This window comes from Ochotona curzoniae, unplaced genomic scaffold (genome assembly GCF_017591425.1).
Source record: "Ochotona curzoniae isolate NIBS_2020 unplaced genomic scaffold, NIBS_Ocur_1.0 contig_3819, whole genome shotgun sequence".
Lineage (NCBI taxonomy): Eukaryota > Metazoa > Chordata > Mammalia > Lagomorpha > Ochotonidae > Ochotona > Ochotona curzoniae.
The window spans coordinates 25,036,607-25,059,169 of record NW_024466004.1 but is presented as its reverse complement, the minus strand read 5'-3'; the positions used below and the strand labels follow the sequence as shown (position 1 = coordinate 25,059,169).

At 33.8% G+C, this 22,563-nt stretch overlaps 1 protein-coding gene across 3 annotated transcripts in view; it reads right to left on the bottom strand.

The window, feature by feature from the left end:
• The window catches only part of ADGRB3 (adhesion G protein-coupled receptor B3), a 687,263-nt gene that overhangs the window by 408,795 nt on the left and 255,905 nt on the right, over window positions 1-22,563 (bottom strand). For all 3 annotated transcript variants that reach the window (XM_040983603.1, XM_040983604.1, XM_040983605.1), the window contains 4 exons: window positions 19,011-19,172; window positions 12,983-13,147; window positions 1,189-1,353; window positions 595-759 (listed from right to left, as the gene is read on the bottom strand). In XM_040983603.1, the coding sequence (XP_040839537.1) occupies window positions 595-759; window positions 1,189-1,353; window positions 12,983-13,147; window positions 19,011-19,172 (657 nt within the window). The remainder of the gene's footprint in view (window positions 1-594; window positions 760-1,188; window positions 1,354-12,982; window positions 13,148-19,010; window positions 19,173-22,563) is intronic.

The window sequence follows — 22,563 nt, the reverse complement described above, 5'->3', positions numbered from 1 at the left end:
TAATCGGTTTTGCTACTATTTAGCAGGTACTTTTAAGCATCATTTTGCAACAACTTCAAAACTCTGTAGAATTATTCTATGATATATAAACAAATGATGTTTCACCTATTATAGAAACAAACTGCCAGAAACATTACTGACAATTCTTAGTTGGGGAAGTATTATCCTTCAATAATGGCAACATATTTTTTAAATATTATTTAGTTTCACCTCCTTGAAAGGTAGCATGTCAGAAAATGAGGCAGTTGCGTGTGCATGTGTGTTATCTTCCATCCCTTATATTATCTTCAAATACCCAAAACAGAGAGGGCTGGGCCAGGCTGAATCCAGGAGTCCAGACCTCCATCCAGGTCCTAAGCATTTAGGTCAGCATATCCTGCCTCCCAGAATGCACCAGCAGAAAGCTGGGTCAGAAGCAGAGAAGCTGTAACTCAAATCTGCATTCAATAATGGACGTGGCATTCACAAGGGGCAGCTTACTTGCATGCTGTGCCACAATGTCTAACCCTGACGATGTTTGAAAAATCCTTTTGTTTTTCAGGTTACAAAATTCTTATGTTGGAGAGAATTTGTGCTTTTGTTTGTATTTCTCACCAGGACACCGCTGCTCACTGCATCGTCTCACTTCTTCACCAGTTCCTTCACATTGTTGTCCTGTTACTGCTGCCCCCTGGCAAGTCCTTATTCGCCTTTCCCAGCCGCCATCACAGGACTTGGAACATCCACTCCAATGACCCCATTGATTCCACTGACCATTGGCTGCAAGAAATGTGTCATAGAGAATGACAATAGTGTACTACGTACTCTCTTAAGGATTTTTTTTTAACTCTAAAGACATTGCTGCCCCCTCAATTTTTATTAACCTACCCACATAAATAAACTTCAGATACTTGACCTATTGGTCACATGTGGAGTATAATAATGTACACACATATACATGAGTGTGTCCTGGTCTCCAAATAGTCATAAAACCTTACTTATAAAAACTCTTAAGTTTAACACTAAGCCTCAACAATTTTACTGATATTTAATGTTAGAGCCTCCTGAATTTTGTCACTTTGTTAGCATGGCATACAAAATAAGCTATAGTATAATAACCTCCAGTTAAAGGTAATATACAGCTATTACATCATTCTTTCATTACTATTTACTTGGTTTAGGCATGTGGCAGGTGATCATAGGCCTTACCTGTACACTCAGGGTTGTAGCACTCTCTGCTTTCTGCCCAGGGCCCTCTGCATTCGGAGCCCCCATGAGCAGCCGCAGTGCACTGTCGGCTTCTCTGCTGTGTCCCATTGGAGCATGTCACTGAGCACTGGCTCCACGAACTCCACTCCTGCCACTGTCCATCAACTGCCAAAGCACAAAGAGACACAGTGTAAGCAGATCTTTTAAAAGAGAAGAGTGCACAGAAGCACAGTCTAGAACCTGCCTGGAAATAAATGTCAATTGGTGCACTCAATGGAAAAAGCTGAAGGTCACATTGGCTTGAGTTTTTATCATTACATCCCAAACTAGCATTTCCTTATTTATTTTTTGGTTTCCTCTTATAAATACATTATATCTTTGGACTCAATTATCTCTTAAAAATATTTACTTATTACACAATAATGCAAAGCTTTGAGCTAGAGATGGATACAGAGAGCAATGAACAAAATAAATCCTGATTGACACCTAGTAAAACTCATATTTGAAACAAGGAACCCCTCAGAATAAACAACTATGTGCTACATAAACCGAGTATAGAGCAATGCTGTGAAAGATAATTTCAGAACGCTGTCAGGTAACAGGTCAGAGCACCCAAAGAGACGTTTATAGTAAGTCTCATGTGACTTGATGGATAATGACAAAATGTGGAGCACTAACTTATGTTCCACACTGACATTAACAAAAAAGCCTACAGTAGAAGAAACATGGGCACTCTTGAAAACTGACCATTGCATACAGAATCCAGAAAGAAGACTGGACAGAATTAGCAGAAGTGGATAAGAAGGTGAATGCCAGATTCTGCAGGGATTTTGTCAGCTGTGCTCTACATATTATATACAGTTCTCAGCTCATTAAGGAGACATTAACGGATTTCAGTGGAGGAATTTATGATTAGATCTAACAGTGTGGAGAAAAAATTCTGGGAAAAATGAGGACAGCCTGAGCTAGGAAGGGGGTCAGTTTTGATTGAACATCTGGGAAAAATAAAAAATTACTACCGAGAGTTGGCAACAGGATCTCATGAAGTACTGGCTGACTTAGAGCTGAAATAGAGGATTTAGGGACCAATCAATGACAATTGTATGATGATCAAAGCGTAAAATAAGCTGCATTTCTGAAAAATCAAATTGGGGTTCTTTCATACACTCATTAATACAAATTATTTTTGAGAATCTGTTAGTTATCAGATGTTAATAGGTGTTAACAACATGGATAAGATGAATGAAAATTCAGACTTCAAAAATCTTATAATTTAGTACATTTACAACCAAAAAAATGAAATAAAGTTAAATATGAAGCATTCCAGCTTCCAAAGCACAGGTCAGATCTATTTGAGAAATAATTATATTAAAATTGGAATGGTTAGATTTGGATAATTTAGATAAAGGAGAAACCACTGACAAAGGTTTATCCCATGTCACAACATAGAACAAAGTAAAAGATTTATTAAGAAAAGTATTTGTTATGTTTGAATGCATATACTCAAATATAAATATTATAATTGCACTGTCTACTTTTTCCAATATCATTTTATGGTTAGTAACCAAATTTGGTCACAAGTAAAAAGAAAGTCACTATTAATCAAAAGCTCAGACAGGGCTAATGTTGCTATGAAAATACATCTAGGCAAACAGAAAGTCTGGCAGAATATGAACAGGTACTTTCAACTTAATTTCAAGCCTCACATGTATCTATTAGAAAGAAGGTTGCTTAGTAGGTATCTAGCAGTAGCTAATAAATCCTTTGTGAGCTAAACATGGCAAAATGCTGATTTAATTATTCCACTCAAGAAATTTTAACATCACACTTTATATAAAAAAATTCTGATATAATTTCATTGTTTATGTAGCACATTTTCCAGGAAAAAAAGAAAATTCTGATGAGCCAAAAGGAAATTATAAATTATTCATCCACCCTCTGTTTCAGCTTTAAAGATTACTATGTTTTTCACTTCAGAATTTTACTTTATATTGAAACAAAATATTGAGGTTGAAATATGAATCCCTACTATTTTAAGCATTGAGAAGGGTTTCTAACAATAAGATTCATGCTCTGTATTTGAAAAAAATAATGTGTGAGTACTGAGAACCTATTTCTGTGAGGAACAAAAAAGACCTCTCAAAAAAGTTAAGGAGGTATGAGCAAATCTAAAATGCAAAATGTTTCGTCCAGCATATTTTCCTGGAAGAGGAATGTGCATCACCACTGCTTTAAAAATTAATGCCTTTAAGTTAATAAATTTTAGTAATAACTTGTTCAGTCCTTTTTGACAATTTTCATATTCTACTTTGGGTAAAATTGCAGAATGACTTAATTAGAAATCTGAGGGACAATTTGATATTAAACCTAAAGCATGTATTTTAGATGCGAACAGTTTTGTCTGTAAAGTCCACTATTGAAAGAAAACAATGAAACTGAAGATTTATCAAGTAATTTTGCCTTTTTTCTGATTAGTTTAGCTTTGAAGGCAAGAAGATCCTTCCTTTGAACATCAACTGCAGTGTTATGAAAGAATTGGCTTGACAAAGTAATTCACTTGATAAAATTAACAAAAGAGAAAAACCCATTACTAAATGCAATGAAAAAAAAATCTGTTATTTATTCCTTTAGTATGTCAGTCCAAGTTACTGAGAAAATAGAAAATTGAGAGGTCAGAAAGGAAAGGACCATTACATATATATGAGAATTTTAGTGCCTAAAGTGCCTGATTGCTTTATTTTTAGTTATTCTTGCCTCAGTTTGATACCCTAGGATTTTTGAAATGCTAATTTTTACACTCTTTTTTTTAAGGGTGTAAGCCACAAAATATTTGAAGAAATGGTAGTGTCACATTTTACTGAGTGGGAACAAACAAAGGACAGAATGGTTTGGGAGGTAGAAACTAAAACTTCTGGTTTAGACATTTAAACATATTCAAGTAGACTTGTGCATTATATTTCAGAGTTAAAAATCTATGTATTGTATTATTTAGTCCGCATTTATTTTTAAATAATCACTCCTCCAAGAACTCCTGAAAGAGAAGAGATGGCTCTATTCCTTTTTTAAAAAAAGTCATTGTTTATTTGAAATATAAAGAGAGAAAGAGAAGCAAACAGATGCAGAGGGAGATTCTGCATCAGCTAGTTTACTTCCTAAATGTTCAAAATAAACAAGACTGGGAGGCAAAGCCAGAAATCTGAAAGTTAATCTATATCTTCTATGCGAGTGACAGAGACCAAGTACCTGAATCATTGCCTGTTGCCTTTGATTGCATTAGCAACATGATCGAGCAGAAACAAAGTTGGTTACTTAAATCAGGTATGGGTATATGTGTTCTAAGCAATGTCTTAACCATTGTGCCAGAAACCTGCCCTCTGGCTTTTCTTCTTTTCATCTGATGTCTAACTGAGCAGATAATATTTGAGGATGCTGCTTCTGCTCCAATCCTCAACTTAGGCTTAGTTTTTCACCTGATTTAGTAGAAAGACAACAGAGGAAATCAGTGGTTCTCCTCTGCCATTGACAGTCCCAGATGACTAGGTCTTTCAACATTTGCAAGCCATTTCCTGCCACAGTCATTGCACACAGAGGACCCTGAGAAGACCTAAAATCTTTGTTTCTAACGCCATGCTGCTACTTGAAAACTGACACACTTCTTGGTATTCTGTAAGAAGATAATTTCATGACTACTGAAAACACATACTTTCCACAATTCCTCTTGGAATCTCATTAGGTTCTGATAAGCAAATATTTACAGGGTTTGTAGCTATGGTTGATAGTGTTCTACTAGACTCTCACAGTTTTATGATGATAAATATTGAGCTCTGCTCTCATAGGCATACAGTTTTGGTGCTGTGATATAAGCAGATGTTTAATGGGTACACAAATGAGCACACAAGGAGGCCAGGGTTATAGTAGTGTGTTAAGACTCTGCTAGCAATGCTGCTATACCACATAAAAATGTTAGTTACAATTCCAGCTGATTTACTTCCAATCCAGCTTCCTGTCAATTCAGCTGGGAATTCATAAGATGGACCAAGTATTTGAGTCCTTGACACCCATGTGGGAGAATATATGGAGTTCCATGCTACTGGATTTGGCCTAGCACAGCCCCAGTCAATATGGTCACTGGGGGAGAGAACCGTCAGACAAAAATCTCTTTCTCCCTGCCTTTCCAATTTAGATAAATCATTTAAAAATAAAAGAGATTTAAGAAAAAGCTATTATGAAGACAGTGCAGTAAAGAGATCAATGTGAATAGGGTGCTTGGCGTCTTCAGGATCACAGAATTGAAGAACGGCTGGGGGTTGTGGGAAATCATGAAGGGTATCAACCCAAGACATTTAAAAAAATGGTAGGGTCAAGCAGTATGTAGAAGCCAGAATTCTTAAGATTCTAAGGATTATGTAACAGGGAAGATAAGCAATTATATGAGGATTTTAAACTAGGGAAGTAAACAGATGCTTCATTTTTAAAATTTAAATTTGCTGTGGTATATAAAATGGATAGTATAAGGGCATGAATGAGTGCTGAGACTTCCTAGAAGACTAATGCATTGAAGGCAAATCTGGTGGTGGCTCAAGTAATGGCATAATCAGTGATGAGTTTGCATTATTTTCTGGATATACAAATGAGAGATTGGGGGTTATACAGAAAAACAAAGGATCTGGGTTGACTTCTAGGTATTTGGCTTAATGACATATGAGAAGGTTGGATCCACATGTTGAATCAGGTTAAACCTGTGTTCAAACAGGCCAAGAGTGGATGGTTCTGGAATCACAGTTATCCACTGAGTTATATTGAATGCAGAATACTAGTTTGGACATAATGCAAGCAGTACCATTTTGCATAAACTTTGCAAAAAATTGTGTCACTTGAAGTTGGTTAATGTAAATATATAACATTTCCACTCCCCCTTCACATGATACCCTATTGTAAACATGCATTAAAACACAGTTTATTCTACAATACTCAAAAGGTCAGAATCTACATTTTTCACATATTTTCAGTTTCTCTTCATACCCCTCAGAAGCACCTGCAGCTGAATTTCTTTTTATGTTGCTTTTCAATTTAAAATCTCCAAGTACCTATTACTTTATGAGTCACTGTACAAAGGTGACTAAGAATAGAGAACAATAACACTGTTTTGAAATTAGGACAATGCTAAGAGATCAGACTTGTCACACCATCATGTAATTTGCTTTCTTATATACCAATGTCATCCTAGGGACACTTAAAGTTTCATTTCAGCAATGAAATGATAAATCACCAAGTCTTCCAGACTAGAATATTTACAACTTCAAAGACAAAATTGCTAGAATTCTGGGGCTTATTTTGTTATATAAATATCTTCCTGCTATACAGATGGCACTGGAATGGCGCTTAAACAGGAAACAGAAATGTCTTCCCTATTGGGGGGCCAAATTCAACTCTATGGTACATTTATATCAAAACAATTTTTTCAGTATATTGATACATCTTGACCAATAAGTAATGATGATATCAAGCAGGGAGAAATACCCAGAAAGTATATTATGTATCTGTTTATAAAAACCATACATATTTTAAATAGTAAAACTAACATTTTAGAAACTGCTCTAGGTCAAACATTGCTGATTTAGTCAAATGTAGGGCACAGTTATGGGAAGAATTGAGTTGTGGCCAAGTACAATGGTCCAGTGACTAAATCCTTGCCTTCAATGCGCTGGAATCTCATAAGGCCACCAATTCATGCCCTAGCTGCTCCACTTCCAATCCAGCTCCCTTGCTTGAAGCCTGGGAAAACAGCAGAGTATGGCCCAAAGCCTTGGGGCCCTGCACCAACATGGGCAATGCGGAAGAGGGTCCTGGTTCCTGGGTTAGCATTGGCTCAACTCTGGCCATTGTGGCAACTTGGGGGATGAACCAGCATATGGAACATCTTTCTGTATCTCTATCTCTCTGTAAATCTGCTTTTCCAATAAAAATAAATGAATCATAAGTAAAAATTTATCTCAGTTACTGAAGGTGAAGCTGTAGAGTTCAGGTTTTTATGGCATTGTGAATCATGTTAGGATTTGGAAAGACCCTCTTAGGGCACAAGTTTGACATGAAGAGTGCAGCCTTTTGTTTTGGTTATATAGTGAAGAGTACAATTTTGTTCCCAATTTGCTCTTGTAAAATAAACCTCAAAGGAAGAAAAATCAAAAGTAGTATCATTCTTAAAAATTAGAACTAAAATTTTAAATAAGTAATCATAGTAAGATGAAGAATGATTTTTTAAGTTAATGAGGAACTTAAAGTTCAAATTTAAAAAAAAATAAACAGTATACTAGAGTTTCTCAAGATTGATAAGAATTAATTTGAAAAGTGTTATGAGCTGAGAATATCAATATTACCAGGATAATGCTAAAAATCAAAACAGGCACATAACAACCTCCACAATTGTCAATAACAAACTAAAAGGATAAGAAGATAAAAACCCAAATTAATTAAATAGCAGGTTAATGAGGCAGCATTTTAGTTTCAAATTATAATATTCGCATGCAGAGACAATTAAGGACCTTTGAACCAAGGTCAGGCAAATGTTTAGCATCCTCCCACAGACTGTCTCCAACAGAATGGTTCCCTGCGGAGTGGCCACTGGCAGGTCATCCTCACACAACTGCTGAGGACCAAAATTTCAAGTCCAAAGATTGAACTTAGTCTAGAAAACAGAGATGTGGATCCATTTATATTCCTGAAGGTCTGCTTTTGCATGAGAACTTGCAAATGCACCTGAAAACTAGGGGCTATTAGTGTCCTTACAGAGTTTGAACTCACAGCAGTGCATTTTTTGGAAGCAAGAGGCATGTCAAAACCCTTCTTAGTCCCATAAACTGATAGAAATATATGTATAAGTACTTCTTTTTACAGTGAACCTGGGAGAGTTCCTCTAGAACACATAAAAAAATTTGTTGAACCCCAAATTTATCTAATACCCAGATTTTACTTAACCCAATTATTTTTAAATTCCTTAATTTTCAATTAACATCATTATATAAATCATGGTAACCATCATCCAATACATATCAATTAGACACTGTTCAAGATATTTTCACATAAGTTTAATGATTTATCAGTATGAATATATGCTGTATTTTATGAATAAGAAAATTGATTAATAAGTTATCCAAGTATTTCTAGTGAAGAATTGGTTCTGAATTTTAATCCATATCTTTTGAAATCCAGACAACACTGTTTCCCACTGAATCATATAATTAGATTCATTTACATATATTTCAGTAAATCAATGAAAACTTATTTGCTAGTAGTTCTTTAATGTATTAATCATTTTTCAGTTATGCAATTATTACTTAATCACATACATATATGTATAATTGTGTGTATATATACATACACATACATGTACACACACATATATATGTAATCACATTGAGAAATGGAAAAAGGGAAATGAGAAAAAGGATTGGACTTGAATCATTGGCTGCTCCAATCTTGAACTACTGAGAACAAAGATTATTAATAAAAAATAAAATACTATGTAAAATTACCATGAAGCATGATGCTTTGAAATGAACTTAAGCATGTATATTCTCTTATTCACTGAAGTGTTTAAATTTGGATAAGGTTCTATAAATTGTATTTTGGTATATATATATATATAATTTAAATATATATATATATATATGTATGTATATATGATTTAGATGGATGACCAACTAGAGAATGCAAATATTCCACTATATCTGACATTTCTGCAGTTGAGCATTAATAAAAATCAAAGTCAATGAAGACAGTGAATTCTACAGTGAATCTAGCCTAGGGGAGAAGTTACTATACAGGACTAGTTTGGTGTTGTACTGATAGCAGGTTGTCTGGCTTCTCACAGATCTGCTGTGATATCTTTTCTTGGACCAAAATGATGTCAGAAAACACTAATATCAGACAAGGTCACTTCAAAGACAATAGTGAGGCTGGAGTCAGTGCATGAAATGCTCAACATTGTCCTGCAACAATATGAATGACTGCTACTTCTGTACCAATTGCTATTAGTTCTCCCTCCTACAAAATGAATTAAGATTACCAGTCACGAAATACTTTCCTTTTCCTAACAACATCCAATGCAGAACTGTCTCTCTTCTTTAAACCCTATCTAGAATCACTTGCCACAAAATTGAATCTCTTAGTATCTTTTTTTTTTAAAAGATTTACTTATTTTTATTGCAAAGTCAGATATACAGAAAGGAGGAGAGACAGAGAGGAAGTTCTTCCATCCAATGATTCACTCCCCAAGTGACCGCAGCAGCCAGTGCAGTGCCGATCCGAAGCCAGGAGCCACCTTTTCCAGGTCTCCACGCAGGTGCAGGGTCCCAAAGCTTTGGGCTGTCCTTGACTGCTTTCCCAGGCCACAGGCAGGGAGCTGGATGGGAAGCGTAGCTGCCGGAACTGGAACTGGCGCCCATATACAGCTCTGTGTATTTCCCTGTCATTTCTTATGTTGTTTTTTTTTTTTCTCATTACCAACAGTATCAAACTTAGTTTTTTCAAACATAGGTGTGATCCTAATGGACACTGGCTGGAGGACAGTGAATGTTATAATACTAATAATAATATCAGAGTTTACTTTCACCAATTCTCTCCCTTACGGTATCTCACATAGTCTTAACATGATTATGAAATAGGAAATAATAGAGCCACCACTGTAGAAACAAAGACACCAAGGATCAGAGGAGTAACAGGTATATTCAAAGGTGAGTCTGGAATGAATATATAATTTAACAGTTAAGATGCAGGTAAGAACCCACATCCCAAATCGGAATACTTGAGTTTACTCCTCAATTTCACCGAGTCTTGTTTCTTGCTCATGCAGATTTGGAGAGGCAGCAGTTCCAGCTCAATTGTTGTAGAAGAGCTGGACTGAGTTCATGACTTTCATGACAACCGATTTGGTCCATCCCACTCCACCCCACTTGTTTGGGGAGTACACCAGCAAATGGGAAAAATCTTTTACATCATCTCTTTCTAATAAGCCAATAAAATTCTTAAAAAAAAGAAGTAAAATTATTGGACTGTGGTGGTTCTCAAGTGGATTAAGCTACCACTTGTACTGCTAGCTATCCCGAGTTCCAATCCCAGCTGTTCCACTTTTGATTCAGCGCCCTACAAATATGTCTGGAAAAACAGTGGAAGATTGCCCAGGTGCTTGGGTCTCTGTACTCATGTAGGAGACCTGGAAGAAACTCCTGACTCCTGGTTTCTCTCTGGGCCAGCCCCAGCCATTTGGACAATAATTCAAGATTCTTCATTTCTTTCTCTGTCTCTGCCATTTTTTTCTATAGCTTTGTCTTTCAAATAAGGAATATATATATGTATATATATATATGAAATTTTAAATTTATATAAATGTGTTCTCTTTTGAAAATTCCAATACATTTTACTATACAATGTGGTAAGAATTTATATTTTTATGATATAGAATCAAAATGACAGGAGTTTAAAAAGACACACAATAAGTTAAATTACTTTCACATTAGAGAATACAAGCAGGGTCAAATTTATCAATAAGATAAACATTATGTACAAAATGAAGAATTTACTTAAGAAAAAAGATTTATTCTAGTGGTTTTCTAAGACAGGGCAATAATATTAAAAACAACCTAGCTTAAAAATCATGTGATTGTTTCTAAAGAGATTAACCACAATTTTACGAACTTAGCAGAATAATGTATGAATTCTACAACATAATTTCTCTGCACTGGTATTCAAATATTTTACCTCTAATAAGGCTTATACAAAATAGAGTATGAAAAAATCTGGTTCTGGTTAACAGCATCTCATCAATAAATGATCAGTTCCATTTTATCCATGAAGTTACAAGGACCAACTGAAGTAACAGAAATAATAAACACAATATGGTAAAAAACATTCTACAGAAAGGTATTTATCTACTTTGCCCCAGTCATGGAGAAATAAAGTGAAATATATTTGATTTTTTAGAAATGTCAAGCTCAACCCTTAAAAAAGAAATTTAAAACCATATAAGTGTTCCAACTTCATTAAAAAATAAATGCCAGCAAGGCATAAACACTTACATATCTATCTCTGTATCTGGGCATTTACAGAGAGGGGGAGAAATAAGGCAGAATTTCATGATCTTATAACCAGATTTTTCGAGAAGTGATGCACAAACAAGTAATCATGACTTTGACACCAGCATATTTACAGTAACGTAAATATTGACTTGGGTTAATTACAGTCATAATTCATAGAGTTCACAAAATCTTAGAGGATGAGAATGCAATTCTCTAAATGTCCATGATTTTTATCTCCACATCACCCCGTGTAGTAACTTTGTGCTCATTCTCTGAAGTAAACAGGCCAATTAAACCTCTTAGATGATCTTTACATATCTACGTATTGGATAGTTTTTACATTCTTCCAATAGATTTTCTGGAACTTTGAAACATTGCCTTATTATGTAGGATATTAGCTTAGGGAATTTAGGATGCAAAAGAGACTGAATGTGAGTGGGATAATGTGTATGAAGTACTGCTTTACTGAGATGCCACCTATGCTGCTTGCATGCTAAATAGGTGACTAAGTAGGCTAATGAGAAAATTCTCCCCAGGAGTAGACAGTGATTATTTATATGGGTCTTTGCTTTTCCTGTTGGCTTTGGCTATTTGCCATCCACATCTATCTGCTCTCTAAAATGTGCCTTTGCTAATCCCGGAAAATTCTACCAGTTGAGTGTATTTTCTCTTATAAATTGACAGTTTCTTGAACCTGGAAATTAATTTTATCTGCTTTAGACATCTATTTTGTGCTGCAATAACCTAAATAATAGCATTATAAACATTTATTGGTTAAAATAATTACCAAGGAGATACAAAAATATAATTCAAATATATAAAGAAAATAAAACTTTAAGATATCAAACTTATACTAAAAATAAATTACATAGTCCTAACAAGCACACTGATATGACATATAGCCTATAGTTGCACAATCGTATAATCTTGTAGGAGATCTACAAAGTCTGGTTTCCTAGGAAAGACCTGTCATTTTGTATGTCATCAGTGGTAGCTTTCCACTCCTTGAATGACACTGGAAGGACTGACTCTGAATCAAGTCTCCAGTTACAATATAAGTGAATAATCAACTTAGGTCCTTAAGACTCTGTAATCTTTTTAAGATTTAGTTATTTGTATTGCAAAGTCAGATATACGGAGAAGAGGAGAGACAGAGAAGATCTTCCATCCAAGATTCATTCCTCAAGTGGCCATGATTGCTGGAGCTGAGCTGATCTTAAGCCAGCAGCCAGGATCTTCTTCTGGGTCCCCCATGTGGGCGCAGGGTCCCAAGGCTTTGGGCCATCCTCCACTGCTTTCCCAGGCCACAAGCAGGGAACTGGATGGGAAGTGGGACTGCTAGAATCGGCGCCGATATGGAATCCCACTGGCACGTGTTAGGCAAGGATCTTAGCCTCTAGGCTACCACATTGGTCCCTGTAATCTTCTTAGAAAGAAAAATAAACTATCAGTACAACTTTATTGGAAAATCTTAATGTATGCGTTTATAGCAACTCAGTAAAGATGTGCATTGGTTGATACTCAGGGATGTTAGACACCACTGAATATGATAGAATAAAGGAAAATACATAGGTTAAAGAAAGGAAAAACATAGTTTAAGAATAAGCAAAAGACTTACTTTCTTATGGATGAAACCTGTCATCTCAATAATACTTTTGTACACCAGATACCATATACAAATTGCCTAAATGAAAAGTTAGGCAAAAGCAGAATGGACTCACCTGGACAGAGAGCAATATTACAAGGCTTGTGATGCGTTTCAGGTCCTTCACACGGCCTTCCCCCATACTGAGGAGGAGTGCATGACCTTGTCCTTGTTCTTTGGCCTCGACCACAGGTAAATGAACACAAACTCCACGGTGACCATTCCTCCCAAACTCCATGTACTGTAATAAAGTAAAGAAGCTTCAACAACCAAAGCAGAGTGATTATAGGAAAGTTTATTTTTATTCTTCATAATTAAGATAACTCGTCAAATATCAGAAAAAAGCATTTTAAAATGTCAGTTGCAATCGCTTGTAAAATATAAGTTATTCAAAAATTCACAAAAATAATAGAAAATTGGACCTGCATTTTTTGCATTTGAACAATTATTCACTTGTTAAATTTCCTTTTTTAACATAAATGTAGCTCTCTGTTGATGAGAAAACATTTATGAGTTATTTTTACATCAAAGCAACATAACTAAGGTAAGATTATAGAAAATTCACTATCTCAAAACAGAGATGATTCTAGAGTTAAATTTGTATTTAAATAGACAGAAGTCACATCAATATCTCCAACATTTGCAAAGTTTTGGAATTTAAAGGGATTCAGGTGTTAGAAAATGAAAAAGTCTGAAAATTAAAGTTGAATATTTTAAATAGATTTTTAAACCACATTTGAAAAAAAATAAACACTTTTCCACCAAGAAATTGAGGTTTAATTTGCCATCTTCTGAGTAAGAGGGGGGATTTATAAAACTGTGTAATTGCCAAAGAACTTCCTCTTTTACATATTTCCAAATGAGTGACAAAATACAAAGATCTTCGATTGCCACGATGCCAGGGATGATTTTCTGTCTCTGACAACTTGGCCAAACTGAAAATGTCAGTTAACATAAATTCCAATGAAAATGAATGCACTAATATTTTTGTCTAGTACAACTATGGATATAGTTAATACTTCTAATATACCTCTACAATAAAATTGAACTTGATCAGCTTGACATTGCATTTCTATATAAGAATTTCTATGAGTAAATGTTGGTATCTGTTAAAAATGGGCCATTAGATTTCAAAGCTGAGATTTCTTCCTCATATAGTCAAATCATCAGTCTCATCCCAATTCTTATTTTGGGGAAAATAAGTAATATCAGAACATGGTTAACAGACAGAAAAGAACAGAAAAAATTGTTTTCTTCAGCTCAAAAGCTGAATTGAAACTTGGGTCTTAATACATTCTTGCATGTTAGAGACATTTTCCATGATGCCCATTCAAGTAATAGGAGTGTAAAATTACTGCAGAAAATGGCAAAAATAGTATTATCTTCTCAATGGTGACAGAATAACCAAAAACCCATATAATATATGGATTATATTAATTATGTATAAGAATTATGTTAGTATAATAATGTGATGAAAAAGTACAATGCAAAGAGGATTTTAGAAGTTTATAGAAATGAGAATTATGAAAACCACTAGGTGTGAATTTCATAGTTTTACACCAAAACAAGCTTCTTTTAATTCCATGTCCATGAAATTTCTGAAGTGCCCTTATATCTAGAATCTGGTTGATGTTTGTGTCAACCAATTTGTTATATTAAAAACATTTATGGCTAAATCAAGCTATTTAACAAATGAATTACCTCATATTTTTTGATAAGAGCATTTAACATGAACTCAGCAGCATTTTCAAGAATACAATATTCAAGTGTCCTTATCATCTGCTGGTAGATGTCATTATTCCACTATATAAACACTATATAGTACATACTAACATATAGAAAGTTATATATTGATCTAAAATAAATAAGTTAGTAATAAATTCAGGAATGATACTTTGTGAGGCATCCAATTCTCTTCTGTCACTGAGTTAATTACTTCTGAAAATGTTCAAATATTATGAAAATTAGTGACATTTGAGTAATATTTATTGAAAAGCTCCTTAAAATTCCATGAAACACGATGAAACATGATTTCAAAAGTAACATGGGAAAAAAGAACATGAGATTGGAGAAATCTGGAATGTTTCATTTTCTGGAAGGCTTCGGACAATCAAAGCCAACCTCAATCAATCCATTGATAACAGCAAATATATGACAAGTCTGTATTTGTCTCTATGAAAACTATGTATTTACCTAAAAATATATACACACATTCATATGTATTATAATTTCTATGGCAGACTATCTTAAAAATAATTTACATGGATTAATTTTGTTATGACAATGTATAATTACGTCACTTTCTTAATTTATTTTCTTATCAATATTTCCACTATTTAAAAATAGCATATTGCTCCTCTATTTTTATATATAAAATATAATGATTCCACTTAATTTAACATTTCTGAACTTGTTTATATTTTTTATTCTGTCATTGATTCTGCATTGAACAGTCCCAAAAGACAGGACTGCTAAATTGGCAGATTTTTCTTCAAAAATCTCAGAAATGTACATTCTTTGATAATTCAGTAAGTCACAAAACTGAAACTCTGAAAGTTAATGTTACTACTTTTTACAGAGGGAAATCTTCTCACAATGAAATTTTTAAACCATTTAGAACATATTTTAGAAAGTCAGGTTATATTTTTGATTTGACAAGGATGAACCATAATTAACAAATTGTTATCACAGATACTAATGAAATAATAGGACTTAAAGAATATACCTTACACTGCTTATGCATACTGTTCATAAGGTTTATGTTAAAGATCAGAAAATTTTATTTTATAAAAAATTGCACAATTTTTTATTTTCAAGTAAAATAATATTTATAAATTATAGATTGTATTTGCAAATTATCCTAATAATTTAAATAAAATTCATCCACTTTTACTATAGTTTTCTTCTTTATATTAGGTTATTGTGTTATCATATCCTTCTTGGTGGTACCTAGAAATGAAATTTAAAAAATACAGTGTGTAAAATATGTTATTACTGAATTTTCAAGCAAACACATACAATTTCTCCTATTGAGACTGAATTTTATCTAAAATGAAAGTTTTGTTTTGTTTTGTTTTGTTTTGCTTAAGAATTACATGCTTATGATTGCCATCACACTTACCAAAAATGACCCTTCAAAAAAATCCAAAAGCATTTCTTGGTCTACATAGACTTCTAGAGCATGAAAATACATATAGACCAATTGTTCTCACCCAAGGGGACATGCAGAAATATCTAGAGACATTCTGGATTGCCACAAATCTAGGCAGAGAGGGACACTATTGGCACATGGTGGGCCGAGGCAGGAGATGCCATTAAGCACTGTAAATGCATACCAAAGCACCTTCCCTCTAATTCCTCCCACTTCCCCCATAACATGCGCACACACATAGGCTTACTGCGATTAAAATGCCAATAGTGGAGAGTCTGAGAAACTCTAGAGTAGACAATAATATGTAATTTACTCAGGATAGCACATATATAATTGAATGTAGCTCTCCAATGTTCCCAACTTTCTGTTTGTCTAATCTGAATTACATGATCATTTAAAACAGTCTCTCAAAGCAAAACTTCAGCAAAGGCAGGTATCTCAAATCTAAATTAAATGAAATGTTATCATTAGACAATTCAATTTAAAAATCTTTTGGAATTTTAATATGGGAAATGTAACTGATTAATAATTCTATCAGCTTTTATAATGCAGATGAATATAAAATTACTTCTATCATTCTACATATTTCATAAAAAGTGATTTTTACCATGTAATATAATCCCTTCTTTGATATTTTCATTTATTAAAAGCCAGATAAACCGGAATTTTAGTGTGACGAACTAGCTATTGAAATCTGAGCTAGTTTTTTCTTGGGGATTTATTATCTGAAAACCAGATAATGTTTCAAATAACATTTACATTTTAACAATTCATTTTTTCAATGTTTTGGAGATTTATATAAACAAGGAGAAAGTAGATATTTGTAAACAAGACAATAAGCAACATATTACTCACAAAATATTTCATATCAAATAGAATAACTACATGGAAGAAATTCTAGCTTCCTTTTTTGGGATACCTTTTCTGCAGTTTTTGAAATAATCAAATTGTTAAATTATTCTTCATATTTAAAATTTTTAAACACAAATCTTTAAATTCTTTTTTAATTCACTAGCTTAAACTATACTGAGAATTGAAATTTTTTTATTATCATGGCTATTTATTCAAATTTAGGAAGATAAAAACCTGATATGAACATAGATGAATAGGAACTAGCAACGGATAGATATTTCTCCACTAGGTATAAGTTAAAAATCCTCATAGACTATTGTTCTGGACATCAGTACCAGAATTAGACTGCGTGGTAGTTCTGTGAAGAAGAAGCGAGCTGATCCTGCTGTAGGGCTCTCTGGACACACCACAGGTTTTAATTAGTGTTCTCGCAGAGAGAGGACGGCCTTGTCTCCACCCTATGAATGTACATAGCTAACCACTAGAGAGTAACCCCAGGCTGCAGAATACATCAAGGACTAACCACTTCCATTTGGAGATTCACTGTCCACTTTCTATTCTTAATTGTTTAAAGCTTCTTGATGATTCAAGCATATACTGAAGAAATCAACTTTTCTTTCAAAGCCAACTTAATTATTTATGGACAATTTTTCTCATACACAAGAACAATGATTCTAGAACCCCTAATGTAAATAGGGTAAGTTCAGGCCAGCTTTAAGCATTGTCTCACACAATCGATTCTATTCTCACCCTAATTAAAGTGCACTAGCATTTACAATTGTGGTATGACAATTTCATTTCCAAAACCCCGAGTTATTTTCCCTTTTCTCTTGCTATCTAATGAGCTTCAATTTTGAGTGGTTAATGAATCCCACTTTTATCTTCATTGTCATCTTCCTCCTATGATCTCCTCCACAATTTTTCCTCTGAATATTTTAATTTTTCACATCATGTTTCTCTTGTATAATGATTCCCATTGATTTTCTCTGAAAGTTCTTATTTTAAATGGCACCTATTATTACTTTCTGTCCTAATTCTGTCTTTATTTCCTCATCGACTTTACCTTTTATTTCCCGCTTAGCTTTCAATTATATCCTTATCTACTGCTCCACTAGCCTCTAATTCTTTCATAATGATTCCATTATGATTCTCAATTTACTGCATTATTCCTCCTCCACAACCTGCCCACCTTTTCCTTTACCTTCAGACCCTCTTTAATTGTTATAAAACAACATTGTATGAAATTTATCACTTAAGGCATGCTTAGTTGTAAAACTCTGCTTTAGTAAGAATATTCATATTGTGGTGAAACAGACCCTCTGGACTTTTTCATTTTGCAAGGTTGTAACTATGCACCTGTTGAACATCAGTTTCTGTGAACTATCACCACATGGATTATCATATATTTCTTATGGATTATCATATATCTCTTATATGATAGAGCTGATAAAAGGCTTTTGCAGTGCCAGTACCCTTTTTATATCCATCTGGACAGATTGTGAATGCAGTAAAATGTCCACTACAGCGATAAGTAAGTTTATAATCATCTATCAAAACAATGAGCAGGTAATTATATAAGTCTATGATAAACAAAATCAGGTATTTTGATCTTCTTGAAAGAAGGGCCAAATTTCTGTTAGCATTTATTTTTAAGTCAGTGGTATAAGTACAATGTACATCTATAATATGCTGATGTGAATTGCAGAACAAAATTTTGATGTAACATAGAAAATCTCTCCCTAAGCAATACTACCCTAAATGATGGTTACACATTACATTACTAGTAAGCTGGTAATTTACATTTTTTTCTTGAATATTTAATCGGACATTTTTAACCTTTGAAAACATAGAACTTTATATGCTATCATAAAGATACCGAAATAGAAAGCTTAGATTTTCAGTCAGGAGAGAAATGTCTCTTGCATAGTTTTATGATAGCTCTGAAAGCAGAGATATTCACATACATAATAAAATACTGAAAGACTTATTCACTCTAGCTTAAATATCTATACCCAGTTCATACAAAAGTAACAAATTGTTCCAAATGCGTAGCATGACATAATTCAATAACATCCACAGTTGTAGTTGCTGCTAACACTACCTGGACAGAGGGCAGTGTTATTGCAAACCCTTGATTCTCTTAATGGGCCGCTGCAGTGTGTCCCGTAAGGTGATACACAAGTTCTGGTTCGCACCTGCGACCCTTGACCACAAGTAACTGAGCATGTGCTCCACTGGGACCACTCTTCCACACCAGATTCACCTGCATGCGAGACAACAAACAAACATGAAATAGTGTCTTGAATTTCCATCTGAAAAGCGTTATGCCAAATTGACATCATGACATGCAAGAATACTTTAAATGTAAAAATATGACAATACATCAAAACACACAACAAATTAGTTCAGTAAAAAAGAAACTTTGACTGATGCATATAATACTGATGCACAGACAGTATTTTTTGAAATTGGTTAGCAAAACTAATGTTTAGAAATTCCACTGTTCTATGGAGTGTGTAAAAAAGGTAACCAGCTTTCTTAAGACAAATAATTTTTGATGCAATTCTCTTTAAGCCAACCTAAGGCTTTGCACTTTCAAGGGAAAGAAAACAAAACACATTTCTAAGCAGACTTCATGGCTTCGATAGGCAGAGACATTTTGATGCCCTCTTCCCTATCACTTTTTGGTGTAAGAACATATTTCCAATGTACATATGGTAGAGCCCTGGAGCCAAGTGCATCTGATACCGTGTTAAACATTGAAACTTATATTCCTCTATAAATCCCTAAAGATTAAATATGAACTAAAGTTTACTCTAAAACATGACCCTAAAATCCAATTAACTTTTAAATTTAGTATTTGCCTTAGATTTACGATCACACCAAAACTATGCCTGCAATTTATTAATAGTCTAAAGTTATGGCCCATAGAGTCTCAAAATTAAGATTTTCTAAGTCCATTGCAATGATTTTCTAATTCTTTTCTGGTATGATGTAAAAGATAAATTATAAAACTCATTTGAAAACTTGTATTTTCTCCAAACTCATATTGCGTAATTAATGTGGCAGCAGTAACAATTTATGTTAATCATTTAGTTACTGTACAGCTGAAGGAGTCAGTGGTAAGCTAACTTTCAGTCTGTGGCACTAGCATCCATATGGGCATCAGTTCATGTTCCCACTGTTCTACTTCCATTCCAGTTCCCTACCTATGGCCTGTAAAAGCAGTGGAGGATGGATCAAATCTTTGGGCTCATGTACCCTCATGTGAGACCCAAAAGAGGCTCCTGGTTCCTGACTTTGGACCAGCACAGCTCTAGCCATTGTGGCCATTTGTGGACATTTAGTCTCTCTCTCTGGTTCTATCTTTCAAATAAAAATAAAATGTACCTTTAAAAAATGTTATAGATGAAGTATTTCTACAACAACAACATCACTTATGGCATAGATAAAAAATAATTTAACTATATTTTACATTCTGTTCAAAAATTATTTCTGAAAATAATTTGAAGGATGAAATATATTTGTTGAACTTTATTTGGAAAACTGATAAATAACAGAGGAACTCCTAAAAGTATCATCCCATGTAGCCGATCTACAAACTGGTGCTCAAGGGCAAAAGAAATCAACTAAACAGAATGTAACTCAACATAGATTTCTGCAGTTAGAGATTCAGAGGAAGCAAGGAGAGAGGGAGAGAGGGAGGGGAGGAGGAAGGAAGGAAGGAAGGAAAGAAGAAAGGAAGGAAAGAAGGAAAAGGAAAAGGAAAGGAAGATAGCTAGAAAGAGACTGCACAGAAAGAAGGAATAAAGAGAAATGGCAGAGAGAGAGAGAGAGAAACATTAGCTGGAATAAAACATGTTCTGGATGAAGTAGTTGATTTTACATTCTGGTCGAAATTGCTAATATATGGGAGCTCAGAACAACCAGTTTGTAGAAAAGCAATACTTTACAGAACATTCTAAGTAGCATTTGCTGCTATATTGATTTGCATTATGGACTCAGAGGCATAGACGACTAAGAATTTACAGCCGGGCATATATCAAAAGTGCCTACACAGTAGTAATTGGAATGTCATACTACATTAATAAGACTGTATTTTAATATGTAATCAACATTTGTCTTGGGAGCATCATCTAGATCATCCTTGATTATTTCAGTATTCTGTATCCTCACAAATTGAACTTCAAGAAATTATCTTTGAATGACTATTAGAACAATGTTTAAAGCTATGCCTCATCATTTGTTCTTTTGCATTAAGGAGTACACAATCGAACCCAGAAATAATATAACAAGCATTAAAAATTGTACACACATATGTGTATTTAAGCAATGAAAAACTCTATTTGAAAGTTAGAAAACATAGTGAATTGTTTTGTGATACTCTGTTCTGCGATGAGATTAGGTGATACATAATATGGTTGTATGTTGTCAACTGAAATATAAAAACTATAACAATATGAATTTCATACTGAGTGAAATGACCAAAGTTAAGCATAAAATCGGTCACAGTTTTCCACAAACAAGTCTTTTTTTTTCTTTTGCATTGTTATAATGACAGAAAAAATATTATAGTTAAGCCAATCACTGAGTTAGACTCAAGGCCAACTTTTATATACATTTTGTACAAATGCATAAAAATTATTTTGCATTTGAACATTAAGAACTCGTGTTCTTTTCCATAAATGCAAAATTCTTATTGCTAATCAGAAACAAGACACACTTGTTTCCACATTTTGAATCAATTTTTTTTTTGCCACTTTCTTAAAAAATGGCCTCACAACCAACAAAGGTCTTGTCACAACTTAAATGTGACTGTTTCAAGTGACATTTCCAATACTTTCTATGCTTCCACTTTGTTAAGAGTACTATTCTGTTTGAGAATATTGGGTAATCGTGAGAAATACCTAATGTACTTAAAAATATTGTATTAAAATATTCAGCAACATTAAAATAGTACACTGCAGCAGAAAGCCTACTATTTTTGGCACATGTATCCTTGGAGATCAGTATAAACTAATCTCGGTCTTAATTTCTGACCAAGAATTCATTTTAGAGATCATGCTGGATACTGCAGTAGCTGAGGTACTATTAAGTTCTTTATCCTGGCATAAAACATGAGAGGAAACTGGAAAAGCACTTCAACTAAAGTCAGAAGACCTGTGTTTGATGCAAGACTACTGAATATTAGCTCAGTACTTGAGAAAGTCACTTTATGTCCTTGAATCTCTTCTATAAAATGTACCTCAAAACCTGTTTGTTAGACTGAGTGGGTAAGATGTAAGAAAGATATCTAATCTATGCAGAAAACATTAATATATAGCTTTACTAGTGTATTAAAATCATAAAATTATAGGCATTTTAATTTTTTTTTGTTTTAGATAACATGGTCATTATTACCCATGTATGCTGGTTTCCACATTGAAAGGAAAAAACTATATTTTCTAACATATCATAAACTTATTTAATCATAATGATATTGGAAAACATCAGATATAATTAAAATATCTTCAGCCATTTTCTTGGACTTAATTTAGATGTCTATATTAAATATCTATAGTTATATCTCATCATTTCATATTCCTTGAAACAGATATTTTGTATCAACTGTTAATTTTTCTTTTGTGCTCAAACCATCTTATTTCACTGTGCTC